This window comes from Mus pahari, chromosome 8 (assembly GCF_900095145.1).
Source record: "Mus pahari chromosome 8, PAHARI_EIJ_v1.1, whole genome shotgun sequence".
NCBI lineage: Eukaryota > Metazoa > Chordata > Mammalia > Rodentia > Muridae > Mus > Mus pahari.
This window is the reverse complement of record NC_034597.1, coordinates 24,818,273-24,836,759: the sequence shown is the minus strand read 5'-3', so window position 1 is coordinate 24,836,759 and position 18,487 is coordinate 24,818,273. Positions and strand designations below refer to the sequence as shown.

At 45.8% G+C, this 18,487-nt stretch overlaps 1 protein-coding gene across 1 annotated transcript in view; it reads right to left on the bottom strand.

Annotated features, from left to right (window-relative positions):
• The window catches only part of Frmpd2 (FERM and PDZ domain containing 2), a 64,561-nt gene that overhangs the window by 28,036 nt on the left and 18,038 nt on the right, over positions 1–18,487 (bottom strand). The window contains exons 8-15 of the mRNA XM_029541809.1: positions 18,270–18,426; positions 14,093–14,297; positions 9,411–9,505; positions 6,642–6,734; positions 5,013–5,120; positions 4,794–4,910; positions 1,422–1,561; positions 141–242 (exon numbers count right to left, since the gene is read on the bottom strand). Of these exons, the coding sequence (XP_029397669.1) occupies positions 141–242; positions 1,422–1,561; positions 4,794–4,910; positions 5,013–5,120; positions 6,642–6,734; positions 9,411–9,505; positions 14,093–14,297; positions 18,270–18,426 (1,017 nt within the window). The remainder of the gene's footprint in view (positions 1–140; positions 243–1,421; positions 1,562–4,793; positions 4,911–5,012; positions 5,121–6,641; positions 6,735–9,410; positions 9,506–14,092; positions 14,298–18,269; positions 18,427–18,487) is intronic.

Here is an 18,487-nt window from a genome sequence, read left to right as displayed (position 1 = left end):
ATTACCCACAGAAATCTCAGCGTAACCCTTGCATTCAATGTGCACTTAAGGACAGTGAGCACATTGTCAGAGGGTAATGCCACCCAAGGCTCTGGATGGTAACCATTCTGTTGCTTTCTCAGTTGTGTAGAAAGTCTTACAGTCACGCTGAATCCAAGGGTTCCATCTTCTTTCACCAGCTCCACGAAGTAGATTTCACCAGAGTCGGTTTGTAGAGGGGATGGAGGACAAGAGCCAGCACCCTGCCACAAGTAAACAAATGGAAAAACTGAGCCACGAGGCACCTGCCCAACCTCTGTAGATGCTTAGCTCTCATGCACTGGAAGAAGCTAGCAGCATTGTACCCAGGAACAGCATGAGCCTAGAGAGACATCTCCAGCGTTATCAATTCCTTTACATGTATGTGAGCTTGCATAACTCTCTCAGAATCTCTTCTCTTCATTTCCTAATCCACAGAACTGGACCCTAACAGTGCCTCCTAACTGTGACTATGAATGGGACAGCACATGGCAGGGGATGGATAAATGTGGATTCCTCCTGTCTGCATTTCCTTTGCAAACGTTCACGTTGGAACTAAAGCTGTTCCAGTGCTTTCCAGATCATTCAACACATGATGCCAGCCAAGTGCTGCTGGCTACCAGTCCCTCAGAAACTTCCTGAAGCAAAAGCGAAGCTCACGAGGATCTCTGACCATTCCTAGCAACGCTGCTCATGTTAATGTTAGTTTTTAAATAACTGAAGGCTTTATGAAAAAGCTCATACCACGAATCAGGGAATTTCCTTGATACTTGTGACAACAACTGTGTAAGATTTGTTCATCCATTCAACTGTGTATAAGACAGTTATTGAGCACCTATTATGTCCACAAGGCTGTTGTTTGAGCATCTCCTCCAAAAATCCTTAAATTTAATTACTACTAATACAATATTAGAGATAAAACTTTCACCGTGATTAGGTCATGAAGGCACAAGTCTCATGAATCAGAATAACCTTCCTCAGATGTGGCTCCTTGATCTGGGACTTCCCAGTCACCAAATCATGATCCAAATAAGCCATTGCTTGTAATTCACCCATTCTGTTATGGCAAGGGAAAGGGGAGTGAGGACATGGCAGTCCTATGCGAATTGCTGGTGCCCAGGAGAAGAGCCATCTGCCCATGATCAATCTTGTCTGAGGTGCCTGAGATGCTTGACAAGGAGATTCCCCATCAGGTAACTGATAAACTTTATGATAATAAGTTCATGTGGGTGTGATAAAGGGGGAGTCATCACACGGACGCTCAGAGACACAGGTGGTATGGAGAAGAACTGAAATGTGAAGCCAGGCCTGGCTGAAACATAAGCCCATGGGCACATCTGGAGTCCAGCAAGGTGTGTGGAGCTGGCTGACAGAAAATGCCCCCTTGCTGTCCACCTGCTCACCATGCTACCAGCATTTCTGTCCTGGTCATGTGTGTGTGCTGACTGTCTTCCCTGGCACCTGTCGCTCAGGATGTCCGTACAGAACATGCCAGAACTTGCTGTACTATTCTTTTCTTCACTGTAGATGGTCCCACAAACACCTACAAAAAAACAACAACAACAACAACAACAACAAAAAACAAGCCAAGAAGTTAACGTTTGGAGAGGCTGGAAGATCCGTAGCATCCCACATGAGACACAGACTTTTCCTTGAGAGATGCAGGGAACTTTTATAGTTACAGAGTATGTCATGAAGTCAACATTTCAGAGAGAATGTTGCATCTAGAGTAGAGAAATGAAATGTTCTAGATGTGATCAGAAACATAAATAGAAGTCACTTGTGTGACCCAGCTATGAAAACATGGAAGCAGGGATATTGAAGAATGTCAGCTCTTCTGTGTTAAGCTCCTGTTGTTTGTGTGATTAGGATGGGGGAGGAGAAGAAAAAATGATATTGGAAAAGAAAGGAGGGGGAAGAGGAAGGGAAAGGGAAGGAAGGAAGGAAGGAAGGAAGGAAGGAAGGAAGGAAGGAAGGGGAGGGTGATGAGTTCTTTCCATCTTTGCAACTGGCTACCAGGAAATTGTCATCTCAGTTTAATTAGAATCAGATTAATTAATTAATTAATTAATTGATTAATTAATTAAATTGAAAGGGTGAACTAGTTTGTCCCATATGCCATGCTCAACATGTGTGGCTTCTCTTAACCCTGACTTTCAGCAAAGCTGTATGACACCAAGACCAACATGTAGTGTCCTTTGGGTGTACTTGGTGACACCAGGCTCTGGCCATGAACTCCTGCTCCCTCCAACTGTCATAGAGTAAGTCACAAAGCATGAGATGTGGATACGTGAGTCGACCCTGGAGTAAGGTGGTTAACATATCTGGCCTTTGATTTCTTTATATCTAAAATATGTCAGTAGAATTAGTGAAACAGACTATTCATAGACTGAGGATTTTATGTGTATATATAAAAATGTGTGTATATTCTCTCACACATGTAGATTGACATATATACATCAGCATTTTTTTACTGTTAATGCTGTTAATACTGTTAATATTAATAGCTCAGCAGATGTGTGTTGGAGAAAGGTGAATATAATAGTTTCTTGAGACCTGGAGGAGGTGGGAACACATGGGTAGACTTACTGTGTGATACAGCTTACTAGCACCCAGGGAAGTAAGTGCACATGCTCTTTTATGGGATCAGTTTGATTTAATAAATGTGGTCTTGAGTAATCCAAATATAAGATTCTTCGGTATCAAGTACGGAGAGTACCGTCCAATCTCTAAGGCCAGAGTCCTGATCATGTTTCTCACAGTTCACTGTCATTATACTTTGGACAGTATTGCAAACATCAATCTACTTTCTTCCATGTCCTCATGAGAACAGAAGATGGGACTTTAGACCTAAAAAGCCAGAGTGTTCAACTTTGCCCTTTGTACCAGAAGCATAAGCTGGGAGTCATGGTGGTGAATTGTAATTGGCAGCTTGATAGGATCTATAATCAGCTAAGAGATGTATCAGGTCAGTGAGGGCATTTCCAGGAATGATTGACTGAGAGGCAAGCCTTTCCTCGGAGTGGGCAGCACCTTCTGACCTTGTAAGTAGCCCAGCTCACTTGTTGTCTCTTCTGTTGTTTCTGAATATCTCTCCTTAGTCCTGCAGTGTGAAGACCAGCAGTTTCCCAGGAATCTTTGAGGCTCTCAATGCCACATGGGATAGCTGAGGCATCCAGTCTAGTGGACTCAGCCTCTCCAGAGCAGACACCCATATTGTGCTACCCTTCCTGCATCATTTAAGCCAGTCTTTTAAAAAAAAAAATCCGCTCTGCAATAAATAGTCATTCTATTGGTTCCATTTCTCTAGAGAACCCTGACTGACCTTCTGCAGCTGATTACAACTCAGATAGCAATAGCTGCTCATGATGGCGGTTAGCTGCTGGCTCCTAATGCCTTAACAGGAGATCATCACTGTCTTCTCCCCCAGCAATGGATCAGCTCAGAAGAATGGCAACTGTGGCAAAGTCATGTTCTCAAAGGAACTGAGCCACCACTTAGTGATGGTATATAACTCCCAGACAGAGAATGCACCCATTGTCTGGAACTTTAATGCAAAACTGATCAACGTGCCTTTGATTTTGGATACCAATTTCTAACATCTTGATCATTATAATGCACTGTCATTGGACTACACGGAATTGTGATTTGCCCATCTGGTTTATTTCCTGACAACATAGGAAGTGAACTGAATGCGCTCAAGGTGGAGAATGTGAAGGGATATGAAAATTACTGACCTGCCTCAGAAAGAGGTGTTGGGGCTGTAACATTCCAGAGAGACTGTGATCTTGAGGCCCGTGATGGGAGTACTGGGGCTGGTCCCCAAGGCATTGTGAAAGACCCTAGTGCTACTACCTGCAGCAAGGGTAAGAGAAAGCTACTTGGTGACAGTGTGTGCAAGTGTGAGACTGGGTTTCCAAGAGCAGGTGTGATGTCTACATTTAGAAATGAGCCTGAGTTTACAGGCCATCCCACACACCTAACACAATCTCAACCCAAAAAGCATCATTGGACCTTAGTAACTAGGGTGAGGCGAAGACCTCCAATGTGTGGTCCTTAGTAACCAGCCTCCCTCCATTCCCTCTATCAAGAACCGCACCAAAAATGCTCCCAAGTAAACATCATATTGTTCTTTAGTCTATGCATTTGATTCTTAGCTGTCGTTCTTTAAGTCAAAAGAGGAAGAAAACAACCTTTTCCGACTAAGACTTTAGGACTTTAGGAGTTGATCTGTTGCTATGCAGCAAGAATACTGTGCTTGTGGTGCAGAAGCAGCCTGAGGACAAGGTTACTCTCTTTTCTAGATGCCTACATAACTGCTTCACCTGAACACAGCTGTAGAAACCTTAGACTTGAGTGTCAATAAGAATTCCCTCCCTGAGGATGCCTGTGGGGTGAGGGGAGGGGGAGGAACTGGGAAGAGAGAAGGGTGGGAAGGCTATGAGTGTGATGTAAAGTAAATTAATTAGTTAATTAAAAAAAAGAATTCCCTCCCTGTCATGCAACAAGGGTGGGCAGAAACATAAATGCAATGGGTGTATCCAGTCATACCTAACAAGGAGGCTGCTGCCTTTCAGGGAGTCATGCAATCGTGGGACCGCACTCTGCCCCTGCCATGGAAGAGCATATTGATTTATACCACGGTGCTGCCTGCTTACAAGCCATGGCCATGCTTACAGAGAGCTACACAGAAAAGCTACATAGAGCTTTGTGTGCTGTGCTCATGGTGATAACAGAGGAAACGGTTCCATTGCCAGAAGTAAGATGAAACGAACCTTTTGGCTGAGAAATTATTAATTCCATGTCATCAGGAGAATTCTGGATCATTCGAACAGCCATGCTGAATGTGAAGCCCTCCAGGCTGATGTGATTCAAGGCTAGTATCTTTCCTCCTGGAGAGAGAGAGAGAAAAAATAAAAAAGCCTCAACAGCCCCAGCAAGGATAAGAAAGATAGCAACTTAAAACATCTCAGGCAATTTAATTTAGGGTGTACCTGGTTTGATCTTTTTAGCTCTTTCTGCCGGTCCCCCAGGTATAAGGGAAGATATGAAAATGCCGGGCCTTGTTTGCTCTGCATCTTCTCCCTCGTTAATGACAAAACCTGTAATCAAGATGGCATTTAAGGATAAAGTGATAATGACCTTGTGGCTCACACAGCTACCAAGTGCTGATAACTTCACTTTAGTGAGATGCCAGGGAAAAGCAGACTGCTCCCTCGAACACCCACAGCTAACGCTAGAAACGCAGCCCACCAGCACAAGCTGGCATTGCGACATAGGTTGGGGTTGCCCACATCCATCTGTGTGTTGTGTGTGCTTCACATGTGTGCAGGTTCACATGCATGTGTGTGCATGTGCATGAAGAGCCCAGAGTTGTAGGTTGGAGGTATTCCTTGAGTCCTCTCCACTTTATTACTTTATACATTCTTTCTTATATGTTTATGGGTGCTTTATTTGCATGTGTGTCTCTGTACCATGTGTGTAATGTCTGTGGAGGCCAGAAGAAGGTATCAGATCTCCCGAGACTGCAGTTATGGTTGTGAGGCATCACGTGGGCTTCAGGCCTTCCACTTTGTTTATTGAAGCAGTCTCTCACTGAATGCAAAGCTCACTGATCAGTCTAACTAGCCAGCTTGCTGGTGGAAGCCCTGTCTCAGCTTCCCAAGTGCCAGGATTACAGGCACAACACCACATACACCCAACTCTTTTATGTGGGTACTAGGAACCCAAGCTCTGGCTTCACATTTGGATGGCAAGCGTTTTATCAGTTGAGCCATCTCCCCAGTCCTAGGGAAGATGAGTTCTAACCAAATACTGTTTCTATATCTTTTTTTTTCTTACACAATTGTACTGGATAGCTTTGTGTCAACTTGACACAGCTGGAGTTATCACAAAGAAAGGAGCTTCAGATGGGGAAGTGCCTCCATGAGATCCAGCTGTAAGGCATTTTCTCAATTAGTGATCAAGTGGGGAGGGCCCCTTGTGGGTGGTGCCATCTCTGGGCTGGCAGTCTTGGGTTCTATAAGAGAGTGGACTGAGCAAGCCAGTGGAGGCAAGCCAGTAAAGAACATCCCTCCATGGCCTCTGCATCAGCTCCTGCTTTCTGACCTGCTTGAGTTCCAGTCCTGCATCCTTTGGTGATCAACAGCAGTATGGAAATGTAAGCCGAATAAACCCTTTCCTCCCCAACTTGCTTCTTGGTCATGATGTTTGTGCAGGAATAGAAACCCCAGCTAAGACAACAATTTAAGGATTTTAAATTGTGATTAATAATTGAAGATGAGAAAGATTGCCTACTCCTCTACATTACTAAGAACCTACTTATACTGGAGAACAGGTGGTACAAGATTTGTGTGTGTGTGTGTGTGTGTTGGGGGGGTGATGTTGTGCTTAGATGCACCCTGAAAATACATCAGCACCTACAAAGAATCCTTTGTCCCAAAAATCTTAGTGGGTTTTTTGAGGCATTAAAAGAAAGGAAAAAAATGGAAAGAATTATTGAAAAATACAAGATAGGAGAGAAGTGTACTGGTTGGGAGAGTGGAAAAAAACCAAAGAGAAGAATGGTGTCCATTCTCCCTGTGCTGAGCAGAGCAGGGACCCACCCTTAGAAGCCCTCTTACCAAAGCCATGAACTGGATCCCGCTTCAGCATCACACACACGATATCTTGGTTGGGTTCTCCCGTAAAGCCCTTCCTCTTGCTGTTCTGTGACCCTGAGGCAGAATCAAGGCAACATATCTGGGTTCTTCTGTCCAAGCAGTTGGAACCTAACAAAAATGCACACGCAGAGAAGTGAGAGCAGCTCACAGCAAATTTCTTGTCAACCTGGGAACAGATCACTGAGCACATATACCACTGGACCACAACTGGGCCAGTGGTAGTCAAGATTTAGCTGCAAGAGCAGAGACCATGGCAGAGGGGTCCATGATGTCCATTTTCTGTGTGATTGTCTTCCTACATAATCCCTGTCTCCTGGTGCTAGAGATGGTGCCTAGTCCTGCTTGGGCATGGCAGGGATGGTAACCACTGACACAGAGTCAGCAGGGCATGGGCATGGGCCTTCATGAGTGTCCATCAGAGATAGCACAAGTCCTGGAGGTGGCTAATGTCTCAGCAAAATGGTAAATGCTGAGACCTTCAGGCAGCCTTTAAGGCTGTGGGAAAGAACTCTAAAACCATGAGTTCAAAACTATATCATTTTTCAACGATGCAAAATTTGAGGATGCAATATGAATTGTATAAGGAGCTTCACAGAACTAAAGTAACAGAGGCAGCTGCGCTTTGAGTCAGCTTGTCAGAAAGATACTTAGCGGCGATCACAGGGCAAGATTCCACCCACCTAAGATTTCTGTTTATGCTTACAAAGGCAGGCAGATTCCTGAGTTCAAGGTCAGCCTGGGACAGAGGGAGTCTAGGTCCGGGCCCAGGAGTGATAGGAATGGTAGGTAATTCCAGGGCAGTTTATCATCTGTGTTTAACCAAGACTGGCAGATCTCTGAATTCTTTGGCAATGTTTTTTTTTTTTTTTAAAAAAATGTGTTTGCTGTCTCTTTCTAAGAATAATGGCTTGGGTCATGGGATACTGATTCATGGGATAATGAAAAGAAGGGAACCTGGGGTAATAACTGAATTGATATGTAAATAACAGACCAGGCTTTTGATCTGCAAGAGATGAGCTATCCAGAGAGTTTTTAGAACAGAGAGAGAGAGAGAGAGAGAGAGAGAGAGAGAGAGAGAGAGAGAGCTGTTTTGAGAGAGAGCAACCTGAAATGCTGTCTCGAGCCGAACCTAGGCAATCAGCTTGTAACCCACAATTCGACTTCATGTCGTTTGCTTTACCACTTCCAGACACTCGTTCTCTCAGGAACCCCTCTCCAAGCCAAGACTGGTCCTTGGAAAGATAGAATCCAGGCAAGGGTTCCACCGCTGAGTTAAACCCCCAGCACTTGTAATCTTATGTTGCTTAGACTGACCTCCAACTCACTATGAATCCAACACTGACTTCAGACTCTTGGTCACACCACCTCTGCATTCAAGGCCCTTGTGTGACCAAGTCCACCTAACTTCTTTTTTTCCTGTTCTGGCCTTGAGACGAGATGGAGGGTAAGTGGGGTCTGTATTTCCTGCCGGTGACAACTGAAACTAAAATGCAGAGATGAGACAACAGTCTCCCCGCTCTGAGTCTTACAATGGCTTTGATTTTGAATGTCTCCAAAAGGACTATGAGTTGAGAGCTTTATAAACACTGTGTGTTGCTACTGGACATAGTACAACATTTGGGAGGAGGGCCTTAAAGCTATATGGAAATTAAGTCATTGCATGTATGGTCTTGAAGGGGATGTTCAACAACAGTATCTTGTCTCTCTGTTTTTCTGCTTCCTAACTCTCTTGAGTGAATAGACCTTGCTATCATCCACTCCTACTTTGATAAACTCTGCCATGACAAGCCCAAAGCAACAGGGCCCAACAACCAGGATGGATACCTCTGAAATTATGGGTAAAAATAAAACTTTCCTCTCTTTTGTTTTTGATTTAAGACGGGGTCTTAAATGTAGCCCTGGCCAGGCCAGAACTTGATATGTAAACTAGGCTTGCCTTGAACTCACAGAGATCCTCCTGCCTCTACCTTCCCACCTTTCCTCTTTTTAAACTGAATCATCTCAGAATGTTTTTTTCTAATAAAGAAAAAACTAACAGGAGTCACCAATGTACAGGGGTTGACAGCCCAGCCTGTGGGTCCCGGAGTGCCTCCCAAGCTTGTGTCTGGAAGAGGCCCAAAGCAGAAGTTTAAAGTTGTTTCTAGAAAACTGGAGTCCTGGGGTAGGACACGATTTCTGTCATAGTTCCAATGAGAAAATCCCCCACTAGTGACTGACCATCACTATCAATCCACATCTTTCCTCCCTAAGAGGCCACGTCTGAGCCTAGCTGGCACAGTTTAATTAACAGTAGAGATATGTGGCAGTATCTAGATCTGTCATCCAGGCTCAGCATTCTTTAAGTACTAGAACTTTCCTCAGTTATAGAATCTCTGTCGTCAGTTTTGACTGAGACCTTGTGGAACAAACCACCCTGCCCTCCATGTGCATGCTCTGTGGGGAGCATGGGGAGCTACTATGGGCCCATGAGAAGCAACAGAGCTGCTGCTCCCCAGACTGGACCAGAGCTTTGGGAACCACCTCCCCCAAACTATCATCTGCTAGGTTCATGGGCCACCCAAGGCCAGATGTTGCCTACGAGAGGGCTTCTCAAATCCAAGAAGTTTTAAGAATAATTTTTAAAAATGACGTGATTGTGAACTCTCTTTGGAAAACAAACCGAAGCAGTTTGCAAAGAAGTAGCACATGTGAGACTCCCTTCCCTGCACCTGGCCAGGGGTCAGTCCGCACCTGCACACATGCTGCGACCAGCTGTTCCGAAGAGAGTATGAGCTGGCTTCTGGTTCAAACCGATGCTGTGCAGCTGCTCTCCACCAGTGTATGGGCTGAGGGGAAAGATGAAAGGGTAAGATGGGTGCTCCCAGGAAGGAACTTAGTAGCCCTTTCTTAGTGTGGCCTGGAGAAGGCAGCTTTGTGGCCAGAAATTTAGCAGATCTGTAGACCAACTCCCCTACAGGCTGGTCTAGTGAGGAGGACAACAGAAGCAGTGATGGCCTTAGGGTCTCTGTCCCAGAGGGCTCATAATTGTCACTCACATGTCATGTGAACTTCTACTATCCACCTTAGTTTGCATATACAGCTGTTCCAGAACCCCATTTTCTCGGCCATAAAAGAAGAATGTTCTTCCAGTTTCCCAGGCTTGTGAAGGTCTCCCAACCCATGCTGGACAGAGCTATGCTTGGCCCGCCTGATGTTTTATTGTTTGCGCTTGCTTTCAGCTGAATGTCTCTAGAAGGGCCAGGCAACCCCACATATGTTGTGTCCCTGGAGGACTGCATACTCAGCCATCGCCAGTACAGATGAGTTGACTGCCCTCACCCCCACATGCAGGGAGTTTTTGTGCAGGCATTCAGCTGGCTACATGTGCTGTGGCAAGGTTTGGATGTACTTTAGCCCCCAAGGGCTGACGTTCAACTGTTGAAAGATGGGATCTCCAGAGGGTGATGTTGGGAAGTGGTTGGATTTTTTTTAAAGAAGAGTGGCTTAGTGGGATATGATTAGGTCACTGGGGATTCCCTCTTTGGAAGGTATTTATTAGTTCCTGTGGGACCCCAGTTAGTTCTCTGAGATAGTTGTTCTGAAAGAGCAAGACTGGCCTGGCTTTCCACTGAGTCTCTCTAACATCCATCTCTTGGAAGACATCTGCCCTGAGATAAAGCAGCTAGGACTGAGAGTGGGAGTAGAAGGTGCAGCAGAACCAGCACCGTGCTGTTCAGATTCCAACACTGTGAGCTATCTAAACCCTTCTCTCCCTTAAGGTACCCAGCCTTATTATCATTTAAATAACAGAAAACAGACTGGTGTATATAATATTCCAGTAAGCAAAGCTTGTTCTAGATAGTACAGTGGTAATTAATCAAATGATCCAGGGCCACCTCAAAAACACACCCAGAAAGAAGCAGAAGGCAGAAGGTAAGTACAGTTCGATGCTTGGCCCAGGAAATGGGACAATTAGAAGGTGTGGCCCTGTTGGACTAGGTGTGTCACTGTGGGTGTGGGCTTGAAAACCCTCATCCAAGCAGCCTGGAAGCCAGTATTCTGCTAGCAGCCTTCAGATGAAGATGTAGGACTCTCAGCTCCTTCTTTATCATGCCTGCCTGGATGCTGCCATGTTCCCACCTTGATGATAATGGACTGAACCTCTGAACCTGTAAGCCAGCCCCAATTAAATGTTGTCTTTTATAAGACTTGCCTTGGTCATGGTGTCTGTTCACAGCAGTAAAACCCTAAAACAAACAGACACCAACATGTGGGTGCTCCGATCTTGGGAACAGCCAGCAGTAGGCCTCCAGCACAGCCAACCACCAACACAGTGCTATGCAGCCTGTCCCTGACATCCTAACCACACTGGTTACATACCTGGACAGTAGCGGGGGATTCTGGTGCAGGCAGCTGCCCATGGACCCTCTCGGGGTCCCCAGTTTTGGGAGGCAGACCAAAGCAACTCTTTCCAAGCTGGGAGGAGCCTCTACTGTATATACTTCCCCTTGACTCTGGCCTTGCAGAAAATGCAACCCAATTTGACTAAAACCCACTAGGGGTCAGCCCTAAACCAGCAAAGAACCAAGGGTGTATGAGTCAAAGATGGGCCAGCCCTTTGGGAGTTTGGGGAGCATCAGTCTTTCAAGACCAAGTACACAGGGAGAAACATTGGCAGTCAAAGAGGCTCAAGAGAAGGAAAAATCCCAGTACCCACGGAGAACCAGAGAGAGGCCTGGGAATGCAGTGGTACCCTTTGAAGAACAACAAGGGCCTGCTTATCTGGCCTGGGTTTCTGTGGCTCCTGTGATCTGGACCACCCAGGAAACTATCTCTCAATTGTTAAAAATCCTCCAAACTTACTGTGGGTCTCAGAAGGACAGTGGTATGAGTCAGTTATTATATGAGGGGTCACACTCGCAGACAGAAAGTAGACAGTGGGCACTAAGAACTGGATAACGGGTTAGGCTCAGGTGGGAAGGAGTGCTGATGAAAGATGCTTTCCACATGGGCAGCCCCAGGAAGGGTGGTGAGGCCCAACAGCAATGTAAATGTATCCAATGCCACTGCCTTAGAAACAACCAAGTAGAGAGCATGAAATGGCTATGATGATACATTTTATGCCTTGTGTATTTTACCTCAAGAGTGGTTTGTTTGTTTTTCTCTCCTTCTTCTTATTAAAATGCCAACCTCTCAAAATCCATTTACTGAAAACTTTCACATTCTGGCTTCAGAGCTGAGGATACAACTGGCGCATTGCTATTCTTGGGAGTCTCAGCTTAGAGCAGACGGATGAGAGGCATGTGCTTGTCAGGATGGGTATACACGGGGAGAGGCTGTCTTAGATGGAGCCAGTGCAGCAGCAGAGAAGCCAGCCCTCTGCCAGGCAGTCAGGAAGAGGTTTCAGAGGAGTGACCAGAGGCAAGTGGCCAGCATCTCTGTACTCAGAAGCTCTGCGTAAATAACTTCTATGAATGGCATTGGTGATGAGGGTCCCCTTAGGGTCAATGCCACAGGCTGCCTGACATTCCCATTCTGACTCTAGCCTGCATGCTATCAGCAAGACCCACTCTTCCCCACTAGATCTGACCTGCTATTTCTGCCTATCTGTGAGCACCAGGAGGCATGGACCATGTCTGTGCTGCAAATACCAAATCCACAGCACCTACCCAGGACAGGACAGGCATGTAGTAGACACTGAAGAAACTACTCCAGTTGGGCTGACAGGACAAGGGACAATATACTCCTAAGGACATGCTTCTACCTAAATCACATACCTTAAAGTTTCCAGCATTTCCCATAGTCACATCACCAGACAGTAACCAAATTTCCAGTATATGAACCTTTTTGGAAGACACTTTATATCAAAACATGAACAGAGTCCTTTAGAGGAATGAGATAGTAAAACCCCGCTTCCTTTCTCTCGCTATCCTTTCTCCCCCACTCACCAGAAATGAATAAGCTTCTTTCACCACATACTCCTGCCATGGCATACAATTGGTCCCAAATCAGTATAACCAGTTGACTGTGTACTGAAGACTGTGAGCCAGTATTGACCTTACCTCTTTTTAAGTTTATTGCCTGAAGGATTTTGTTATAGCAACAGAGAGCCAGCACTCTGGCCTTCGTGTGTGTGTGTGTGTGTGTGTGTGTGTGTGTGTGTGTGTGTGTGGTAAAAGATGGCCCCAACCCACTGAGACTCACACGTTGAGATGAGGCCCATTTCTATTCCCTTTGATCTCTATGAGCCCAGGAATGATAGCATAAGTGAGGACGTGCTGGCTCTGGAATACATGGTATGGCCACTGGCAAGCTCTTCCAGGTCCTCAGAGCTCAGAGCAACAGTGCAGACCCTCAATGGAGCCACTTTGTGCAAAGGGCTTGAGGCTGCAAAGGAGGCTGAGGGTTCCAGCATAGAGTATCCCAGCCACCTCCATACAGGGGGCATCCTCCGATGACCATCATGCCCTCAACAGCACACAAAGCAGAGATCTGCCTCTTTTCCTAACCCATGAAGCTGTCAAGCAAGATAATAGGATGGCCGCCAGCCTGCATCGCTGTTCATGGGGTGCTTTGTCATGGAGACTCAGAATGAGGTTTGCTTCCTCCATATGGATTGACGTTTGCGCTGCATAGAGAGGTGTGTCTGCATCGGCAAAAGTGGTCAATAATTCCTAAGCATTACTTTAAGGTGTCTGTGGATATGCGTGTATTTCAGTTCAAATGAATCATCTGTTTCCTCCTGCTGAAGCAGATGTATAACTCATCTTCCCCGAAGCGGATCCTACCTCCCCCTCCACAGTAAGCAGCCTGGAAATCTGTGCTATTTATGTAGTTGACTTGTAAGCGTGATCCAAGTTCTAGGCTATTTTTAAATGTATGGATCATTGTTTTACAATGGAACCCTGCATTAGGAGCTCTCTGCATTCACGTTTGAATTTGGATGACAAGCTGTGGGGCTGGAGAGTAGCGACCGGTCAGGGTGACAAGTATGATCTCCAGGACAGGCTGCTGTGTTTGCGTCCTAACCCTTGAGTTTCCCCTTCTGGAAAATAGGAAAAGATAAAACAAACAATGTCACAGCATTGTGTGGGTTAAGTCAGCTGGGGAACAGATGCCCAGAGCGGTGCCTGGCTTATGATAGCCCAGTGGTGATTCCTGGCATTTGCTAATTTTGCCTTCTTCAGCTTCCTGTCACTGGTAGTTCTCTCTCTACAAGAAGGTCTGAACAGAGGATATGAGAGTAACATCTGGCCCTGGGGCAGTCAGCTTAAACAGTGGTCTATGGTCCATCTCTGGATCTCGTTAATAGCAACCCAGTGAACATCCATGTTCTTAGGCATTAAAGCCCACAGACTTTAAAGCTTCAGGTACAGCTGGGTCCACTGCACCACATGCCTGGTGGTCCAGCTCTGCAGAAAGATGAAGCCTACCTGCTTCCAATTCTCTCCATCCCGGGCTCCTTGCTACCTTGCTTGTTCTCCATGGATGGGCCCAGTTTGCCTCCTGTGGCATCTTGCAACTTGGGTACACACAACTCATTTTCTGAGCAGGACAGTTTCTGAATCCAAGTGATAGGATTGGCTTGTGTCTGGTGTGCAGAACTCAAGCTGGCTATTTGTGCAAACGTATCCTGACCTGAATTTGGGGGAGGGGGGAGACAGACATACACACGAGATTATACTGGCTTCACTAGTTGCTCTTGATACAGTAACACACTTCTGACCATGATTCGTCTCTCTCTCTCTCCCAACTCTTTTTCTGCACTGAGAGACTTAAAAGCTGCCCCCTGCTAACTTGGGGAGTTCTTGTGCCTAGCTCTCAAGTGCAAGTTCTTCTAATAAATACTTGCTAATGAAAGAAGCCTAAGAAGAGAGATGAGATGGTCTCTGAGCAGATAGGCTGGGAGCCAGGAACCAGTTCTAACTTGTGCCACTCAAAGCTCCAGCAGGGCCTAGGCAAAGTTAGCTGTCACAGCTCATTCTGCATTTATCCTCACAGGTCTGCCCTTGCAAACAGTCCTGTAACAAAGCACCAGACATCCCAAATCAGGCTCTCCCTGTGAAATACAATCTTTGATATCAACAGGGTTTACTTTGCCCCAGAAGTCAGAGTCTCCTGCCAGATCCTATAAGCACACATTAGAAGTGCTGGCCTTTGGCCAGGCAGAGGTGGTGCACGCCTTTAATCCCAGCACTTGGGAAGCAGAGGCAGGTGGATTTCTGAGTACACGGCCAGCCTGGTCTACAGAGTAAGTTCCAGGACAGCCANGGATACACAGANAAACCCTGTCTTGAAAAACCAAAAATAAAATAAAATAAAATAAAATAAAATAAAATAAAATAAAAATAAAATAAAGAAGTGCTGGCCCTCAGCTCCAATCCTTTCTCCCTTCTCAGAAAGCTTAAGAAAAGACTCTGGCAATGAAAATGAGGCTGTGGTCATAAGGAATACCACACTCCACTATTTGTATTACTCATACAAAAATGAGACTTCACTAAAAGATCTCTTAGGTTAACAAGGCCTTGGTCAAAACTGCATCTTTCTGTTGCTAAGAATGCCCCAAAGACACTGGCATTTTGAGAGGGCAGTGTCTTCCCACTGCCACTGTCCACTGGGAAATTCACAATATAAATGTGATGTCAGGAATGCAGCTGATGAGCATCTGATTTTGTCTGGATATTGAGGGCTCAAGCCCAGGTTAGTTATAGCATCCCAAACACCCAAGAATCATCCTGAACTAAGGGGAAAGTCACTGGGGTGAGACCCTGGGCATCAGAAGAGCAGTCCTGTAAGCAAAGACTCAGAGAAAGGCCAAGCACACCCCAAAACCCAAGACCCACCCGCAAAAAGGGCTGATAAATGACTCCGAGTCCACTCCAGGCAGCATTGAAACTGATGTCTGGCCGGGCATCGTGGCACACTCCTTTAATCCGAGCACTCGGGAGGCAGAGGCAGGCAGATTATTGAGCTTGAGGCCAGCCTGGTCTACAGAGTGAGTTCTAGGACATCCAGGGCTATACAGAGAAACCCTGTCTCTAAAAACCAAAAAAAGAAAAAGAAAAAAAAGACAAAGAAACTGATGTCTGGCATCTGGGGGAACTTCTCAGTCTTGCAAACACCAGGATCTGAGTTTGAGCTTCAAAATTGACAGAGAGAAGTCAGGCACAGGGGTGCATACTTTTGATCCCAGTGCTGGGGCAGGGGTGGAGGAGACAGACTGATCCCTGGGACTCACTGGCCCAATAACATTATCCAATCAGCAACCTCGGCTTGTCTGCTGGAGATCCTATCTCAAAAGGAATGGTAGACAGCTCCTGAGGGCAGACACCTGAGCTGGTCCTCTGACTTCCATATGTATGTACACACATGTGCATACATGCTCATATGTGCATACACACACATGCACACACACACATATGCACACATAGGCACAGGGGATGGGGGTGGAAAATGGTATCTGTAGAAAGGTTCTCACAGAGATTCTTAAAGGGCAAAGGGAAATTGTTTAAGTGGATCTTTTTAATGTAAATGAAATGTTAGAGCCCTGAAAACTCCTGAGATGACAGAATTTGAAATTTGAAAAAACAGTGTACTAAGAGCAAAAGTAGGCCTGAAGGACCAATTTCACAAGTGAGCTCAGAGTGTCTGTATAAACATTCAGCGACATAAACCGTTGCTGAAACCAGGCAATAAGAACAGTATCGGTAGTGTTTACACACAGTATCTCAGCAGCAGCAGATACATCAGGTACAATTTATCATCTCTAGATCCCTGGAACTCTTCTGGAACCAGCACCCCATGTTTCAGGGGCATAGGTACAGGTTTGTGCTGGTTTAGACCTTGAGTTACTTTTCCTCCCTGTGTTTGGTTCTGTTTCTGAAAGCTCTGATCCTGTTCTCCAATTCATTCAGGCCAGGGACTGGCACCTTTGTGTATATTGGCTGCCACAGAAACAAAGCCCAGAGGTGGAAGAAAGCCACTGTCACCATTGCCACTGTACAGGGAGCACTGGGCAATGAGCTAGAAACATGACATGCTGCCCATTGGTGCATAGCACAGACCTGGGCAGCTCAGTGTGGCCTAATGATGACACCAAGATTCAGAGAGGGGATGTGACCTCCGCCAGTAAGTGGCACTCAGCTGAATCTAAGGGACACCTGAGGTTTGTTTCTGCGTTAGCCAGGGCCTCTCTGACTTATCCTTGGGTTGAAGTCACTTAGGTTCTGTTGCACACAGGTTCTGGTTCAATAGCTGTGGGGCAGGTCCTGAGATCCTGCATCCTTAGTAGCTCAGCGGTTCTCAGTGCATCATTGTAGCTAACTGTTCCCGTTTATAAACAGAAGAAATACACTTAGACATCAAGAACAAGCATGGTGAGGGCCACACTCAGAAGTCTCAGGCATTCAAGGCTCCACTAGGAAAATGGTGAGGGGCAGAAGCGGGGGAAAGCAGATGGGCTCTGGGTTCTGGAAGCCCCAGCATCAAGCAGTTGATACACGGTTTCATTTCTCTACACCCTGTTGTCCCTCACAGTAGTGCTGGTTCTAGCCTCATAGGCTGACTTAACTAGTGGAGTTTGAGAGAACAATGCCTATGCTGTGGTCATAAATGACATTTTCATGTGTGTGTGTATGGGGGTTTAGGAGAGTGTCTTTCCTGCATGTCTGTCTGTCTACCACTTGCATGTCTGGTGCCGGTGGAGTCCAGAAGAGGGCTTGGGATCCCCTGGAACTAGAGTTACAGATGTTATAAGTGCCATGTGGACACTGGACATCAAATCCACATCCCTGATGAAACAGCCAATGCTCTTAACCGCTGAGTTATCTCTCCAGACCCGAATCTCTCCAGGCCCAAAATGAGGTCATTTTTGAAGAGATTATCACAAGGAAAAGGAGGAAGAGAAATAGCCAATGGCTCCGTAGCACAGAGTCAATAAACACTGAGTAGTGCTGTGCGATTGTATGGCCTCATCTTAGCCATTAATCTCTTCTTTAACTACATCAGTAATACAAGCTCATTGGTAAAGTTTAATACTGAGAAATATTAAGAAAATAGCCGTGCTCACATGTGTAATTCCTTAAGGTATTAAGATTTGGGTTTTATTTATTTCTGTATTTTTTTCTAGTTTTATAACTAGATAAGCTATCCATTCAAATTTAAAAATAAATCACCAAAACCTAAATAAAATAAGATTTCATTTCTAGGTTGCTCCTGCTCTCATTTAGCGTTCCCCACCCCCTATTGAAGGGAGGAGCTGTTCCCTTGCATAGCAGCACATAGGTCTCTGTTGTCCCCTCTCTCAGCACCATGTCATGGACAGCTCCACTCGCCATCAACTCCTGCATTTACTACCATAGGACAAATATCTGCAGTCAAATTGTGAGTTCAAAGGATATAAACCCCCTTTCAGCTTCTACAAAGTTAGATTGATGGACAGAGGGAGGGAGGGAATGGAGAGGGAGGAAAAGGGGGGGAGAGAGAGAGAGAGAGAGAGAGAGAGAGACAGATTACAGTTGCATTCTGAGAAGACTGTATCAGTTTGCTGTAGTGTCATTTGCAGTTTTGTGAAAGAGAAAACATGTTCACTTGCGTGTAGTACATACTCACCAGTAAAAAGATGGGAAGGACGCTTAGAGCCCGTCTGTGCATTAAACCAGTGCTGGGAAGAGCAGAGGCCCAGCAAGTATCTACAGGTCTTGGCTGAATCGGTGACAAAGGTGTACTTCTTCCCAGTGGTGCTGCTGGTGATGGTGAGCTTTTTTCTCTGGAGGAAGCAAGCGCAGACTTAGAACCCTGACCATCTTTACCTATCCCTTGAAGTACAC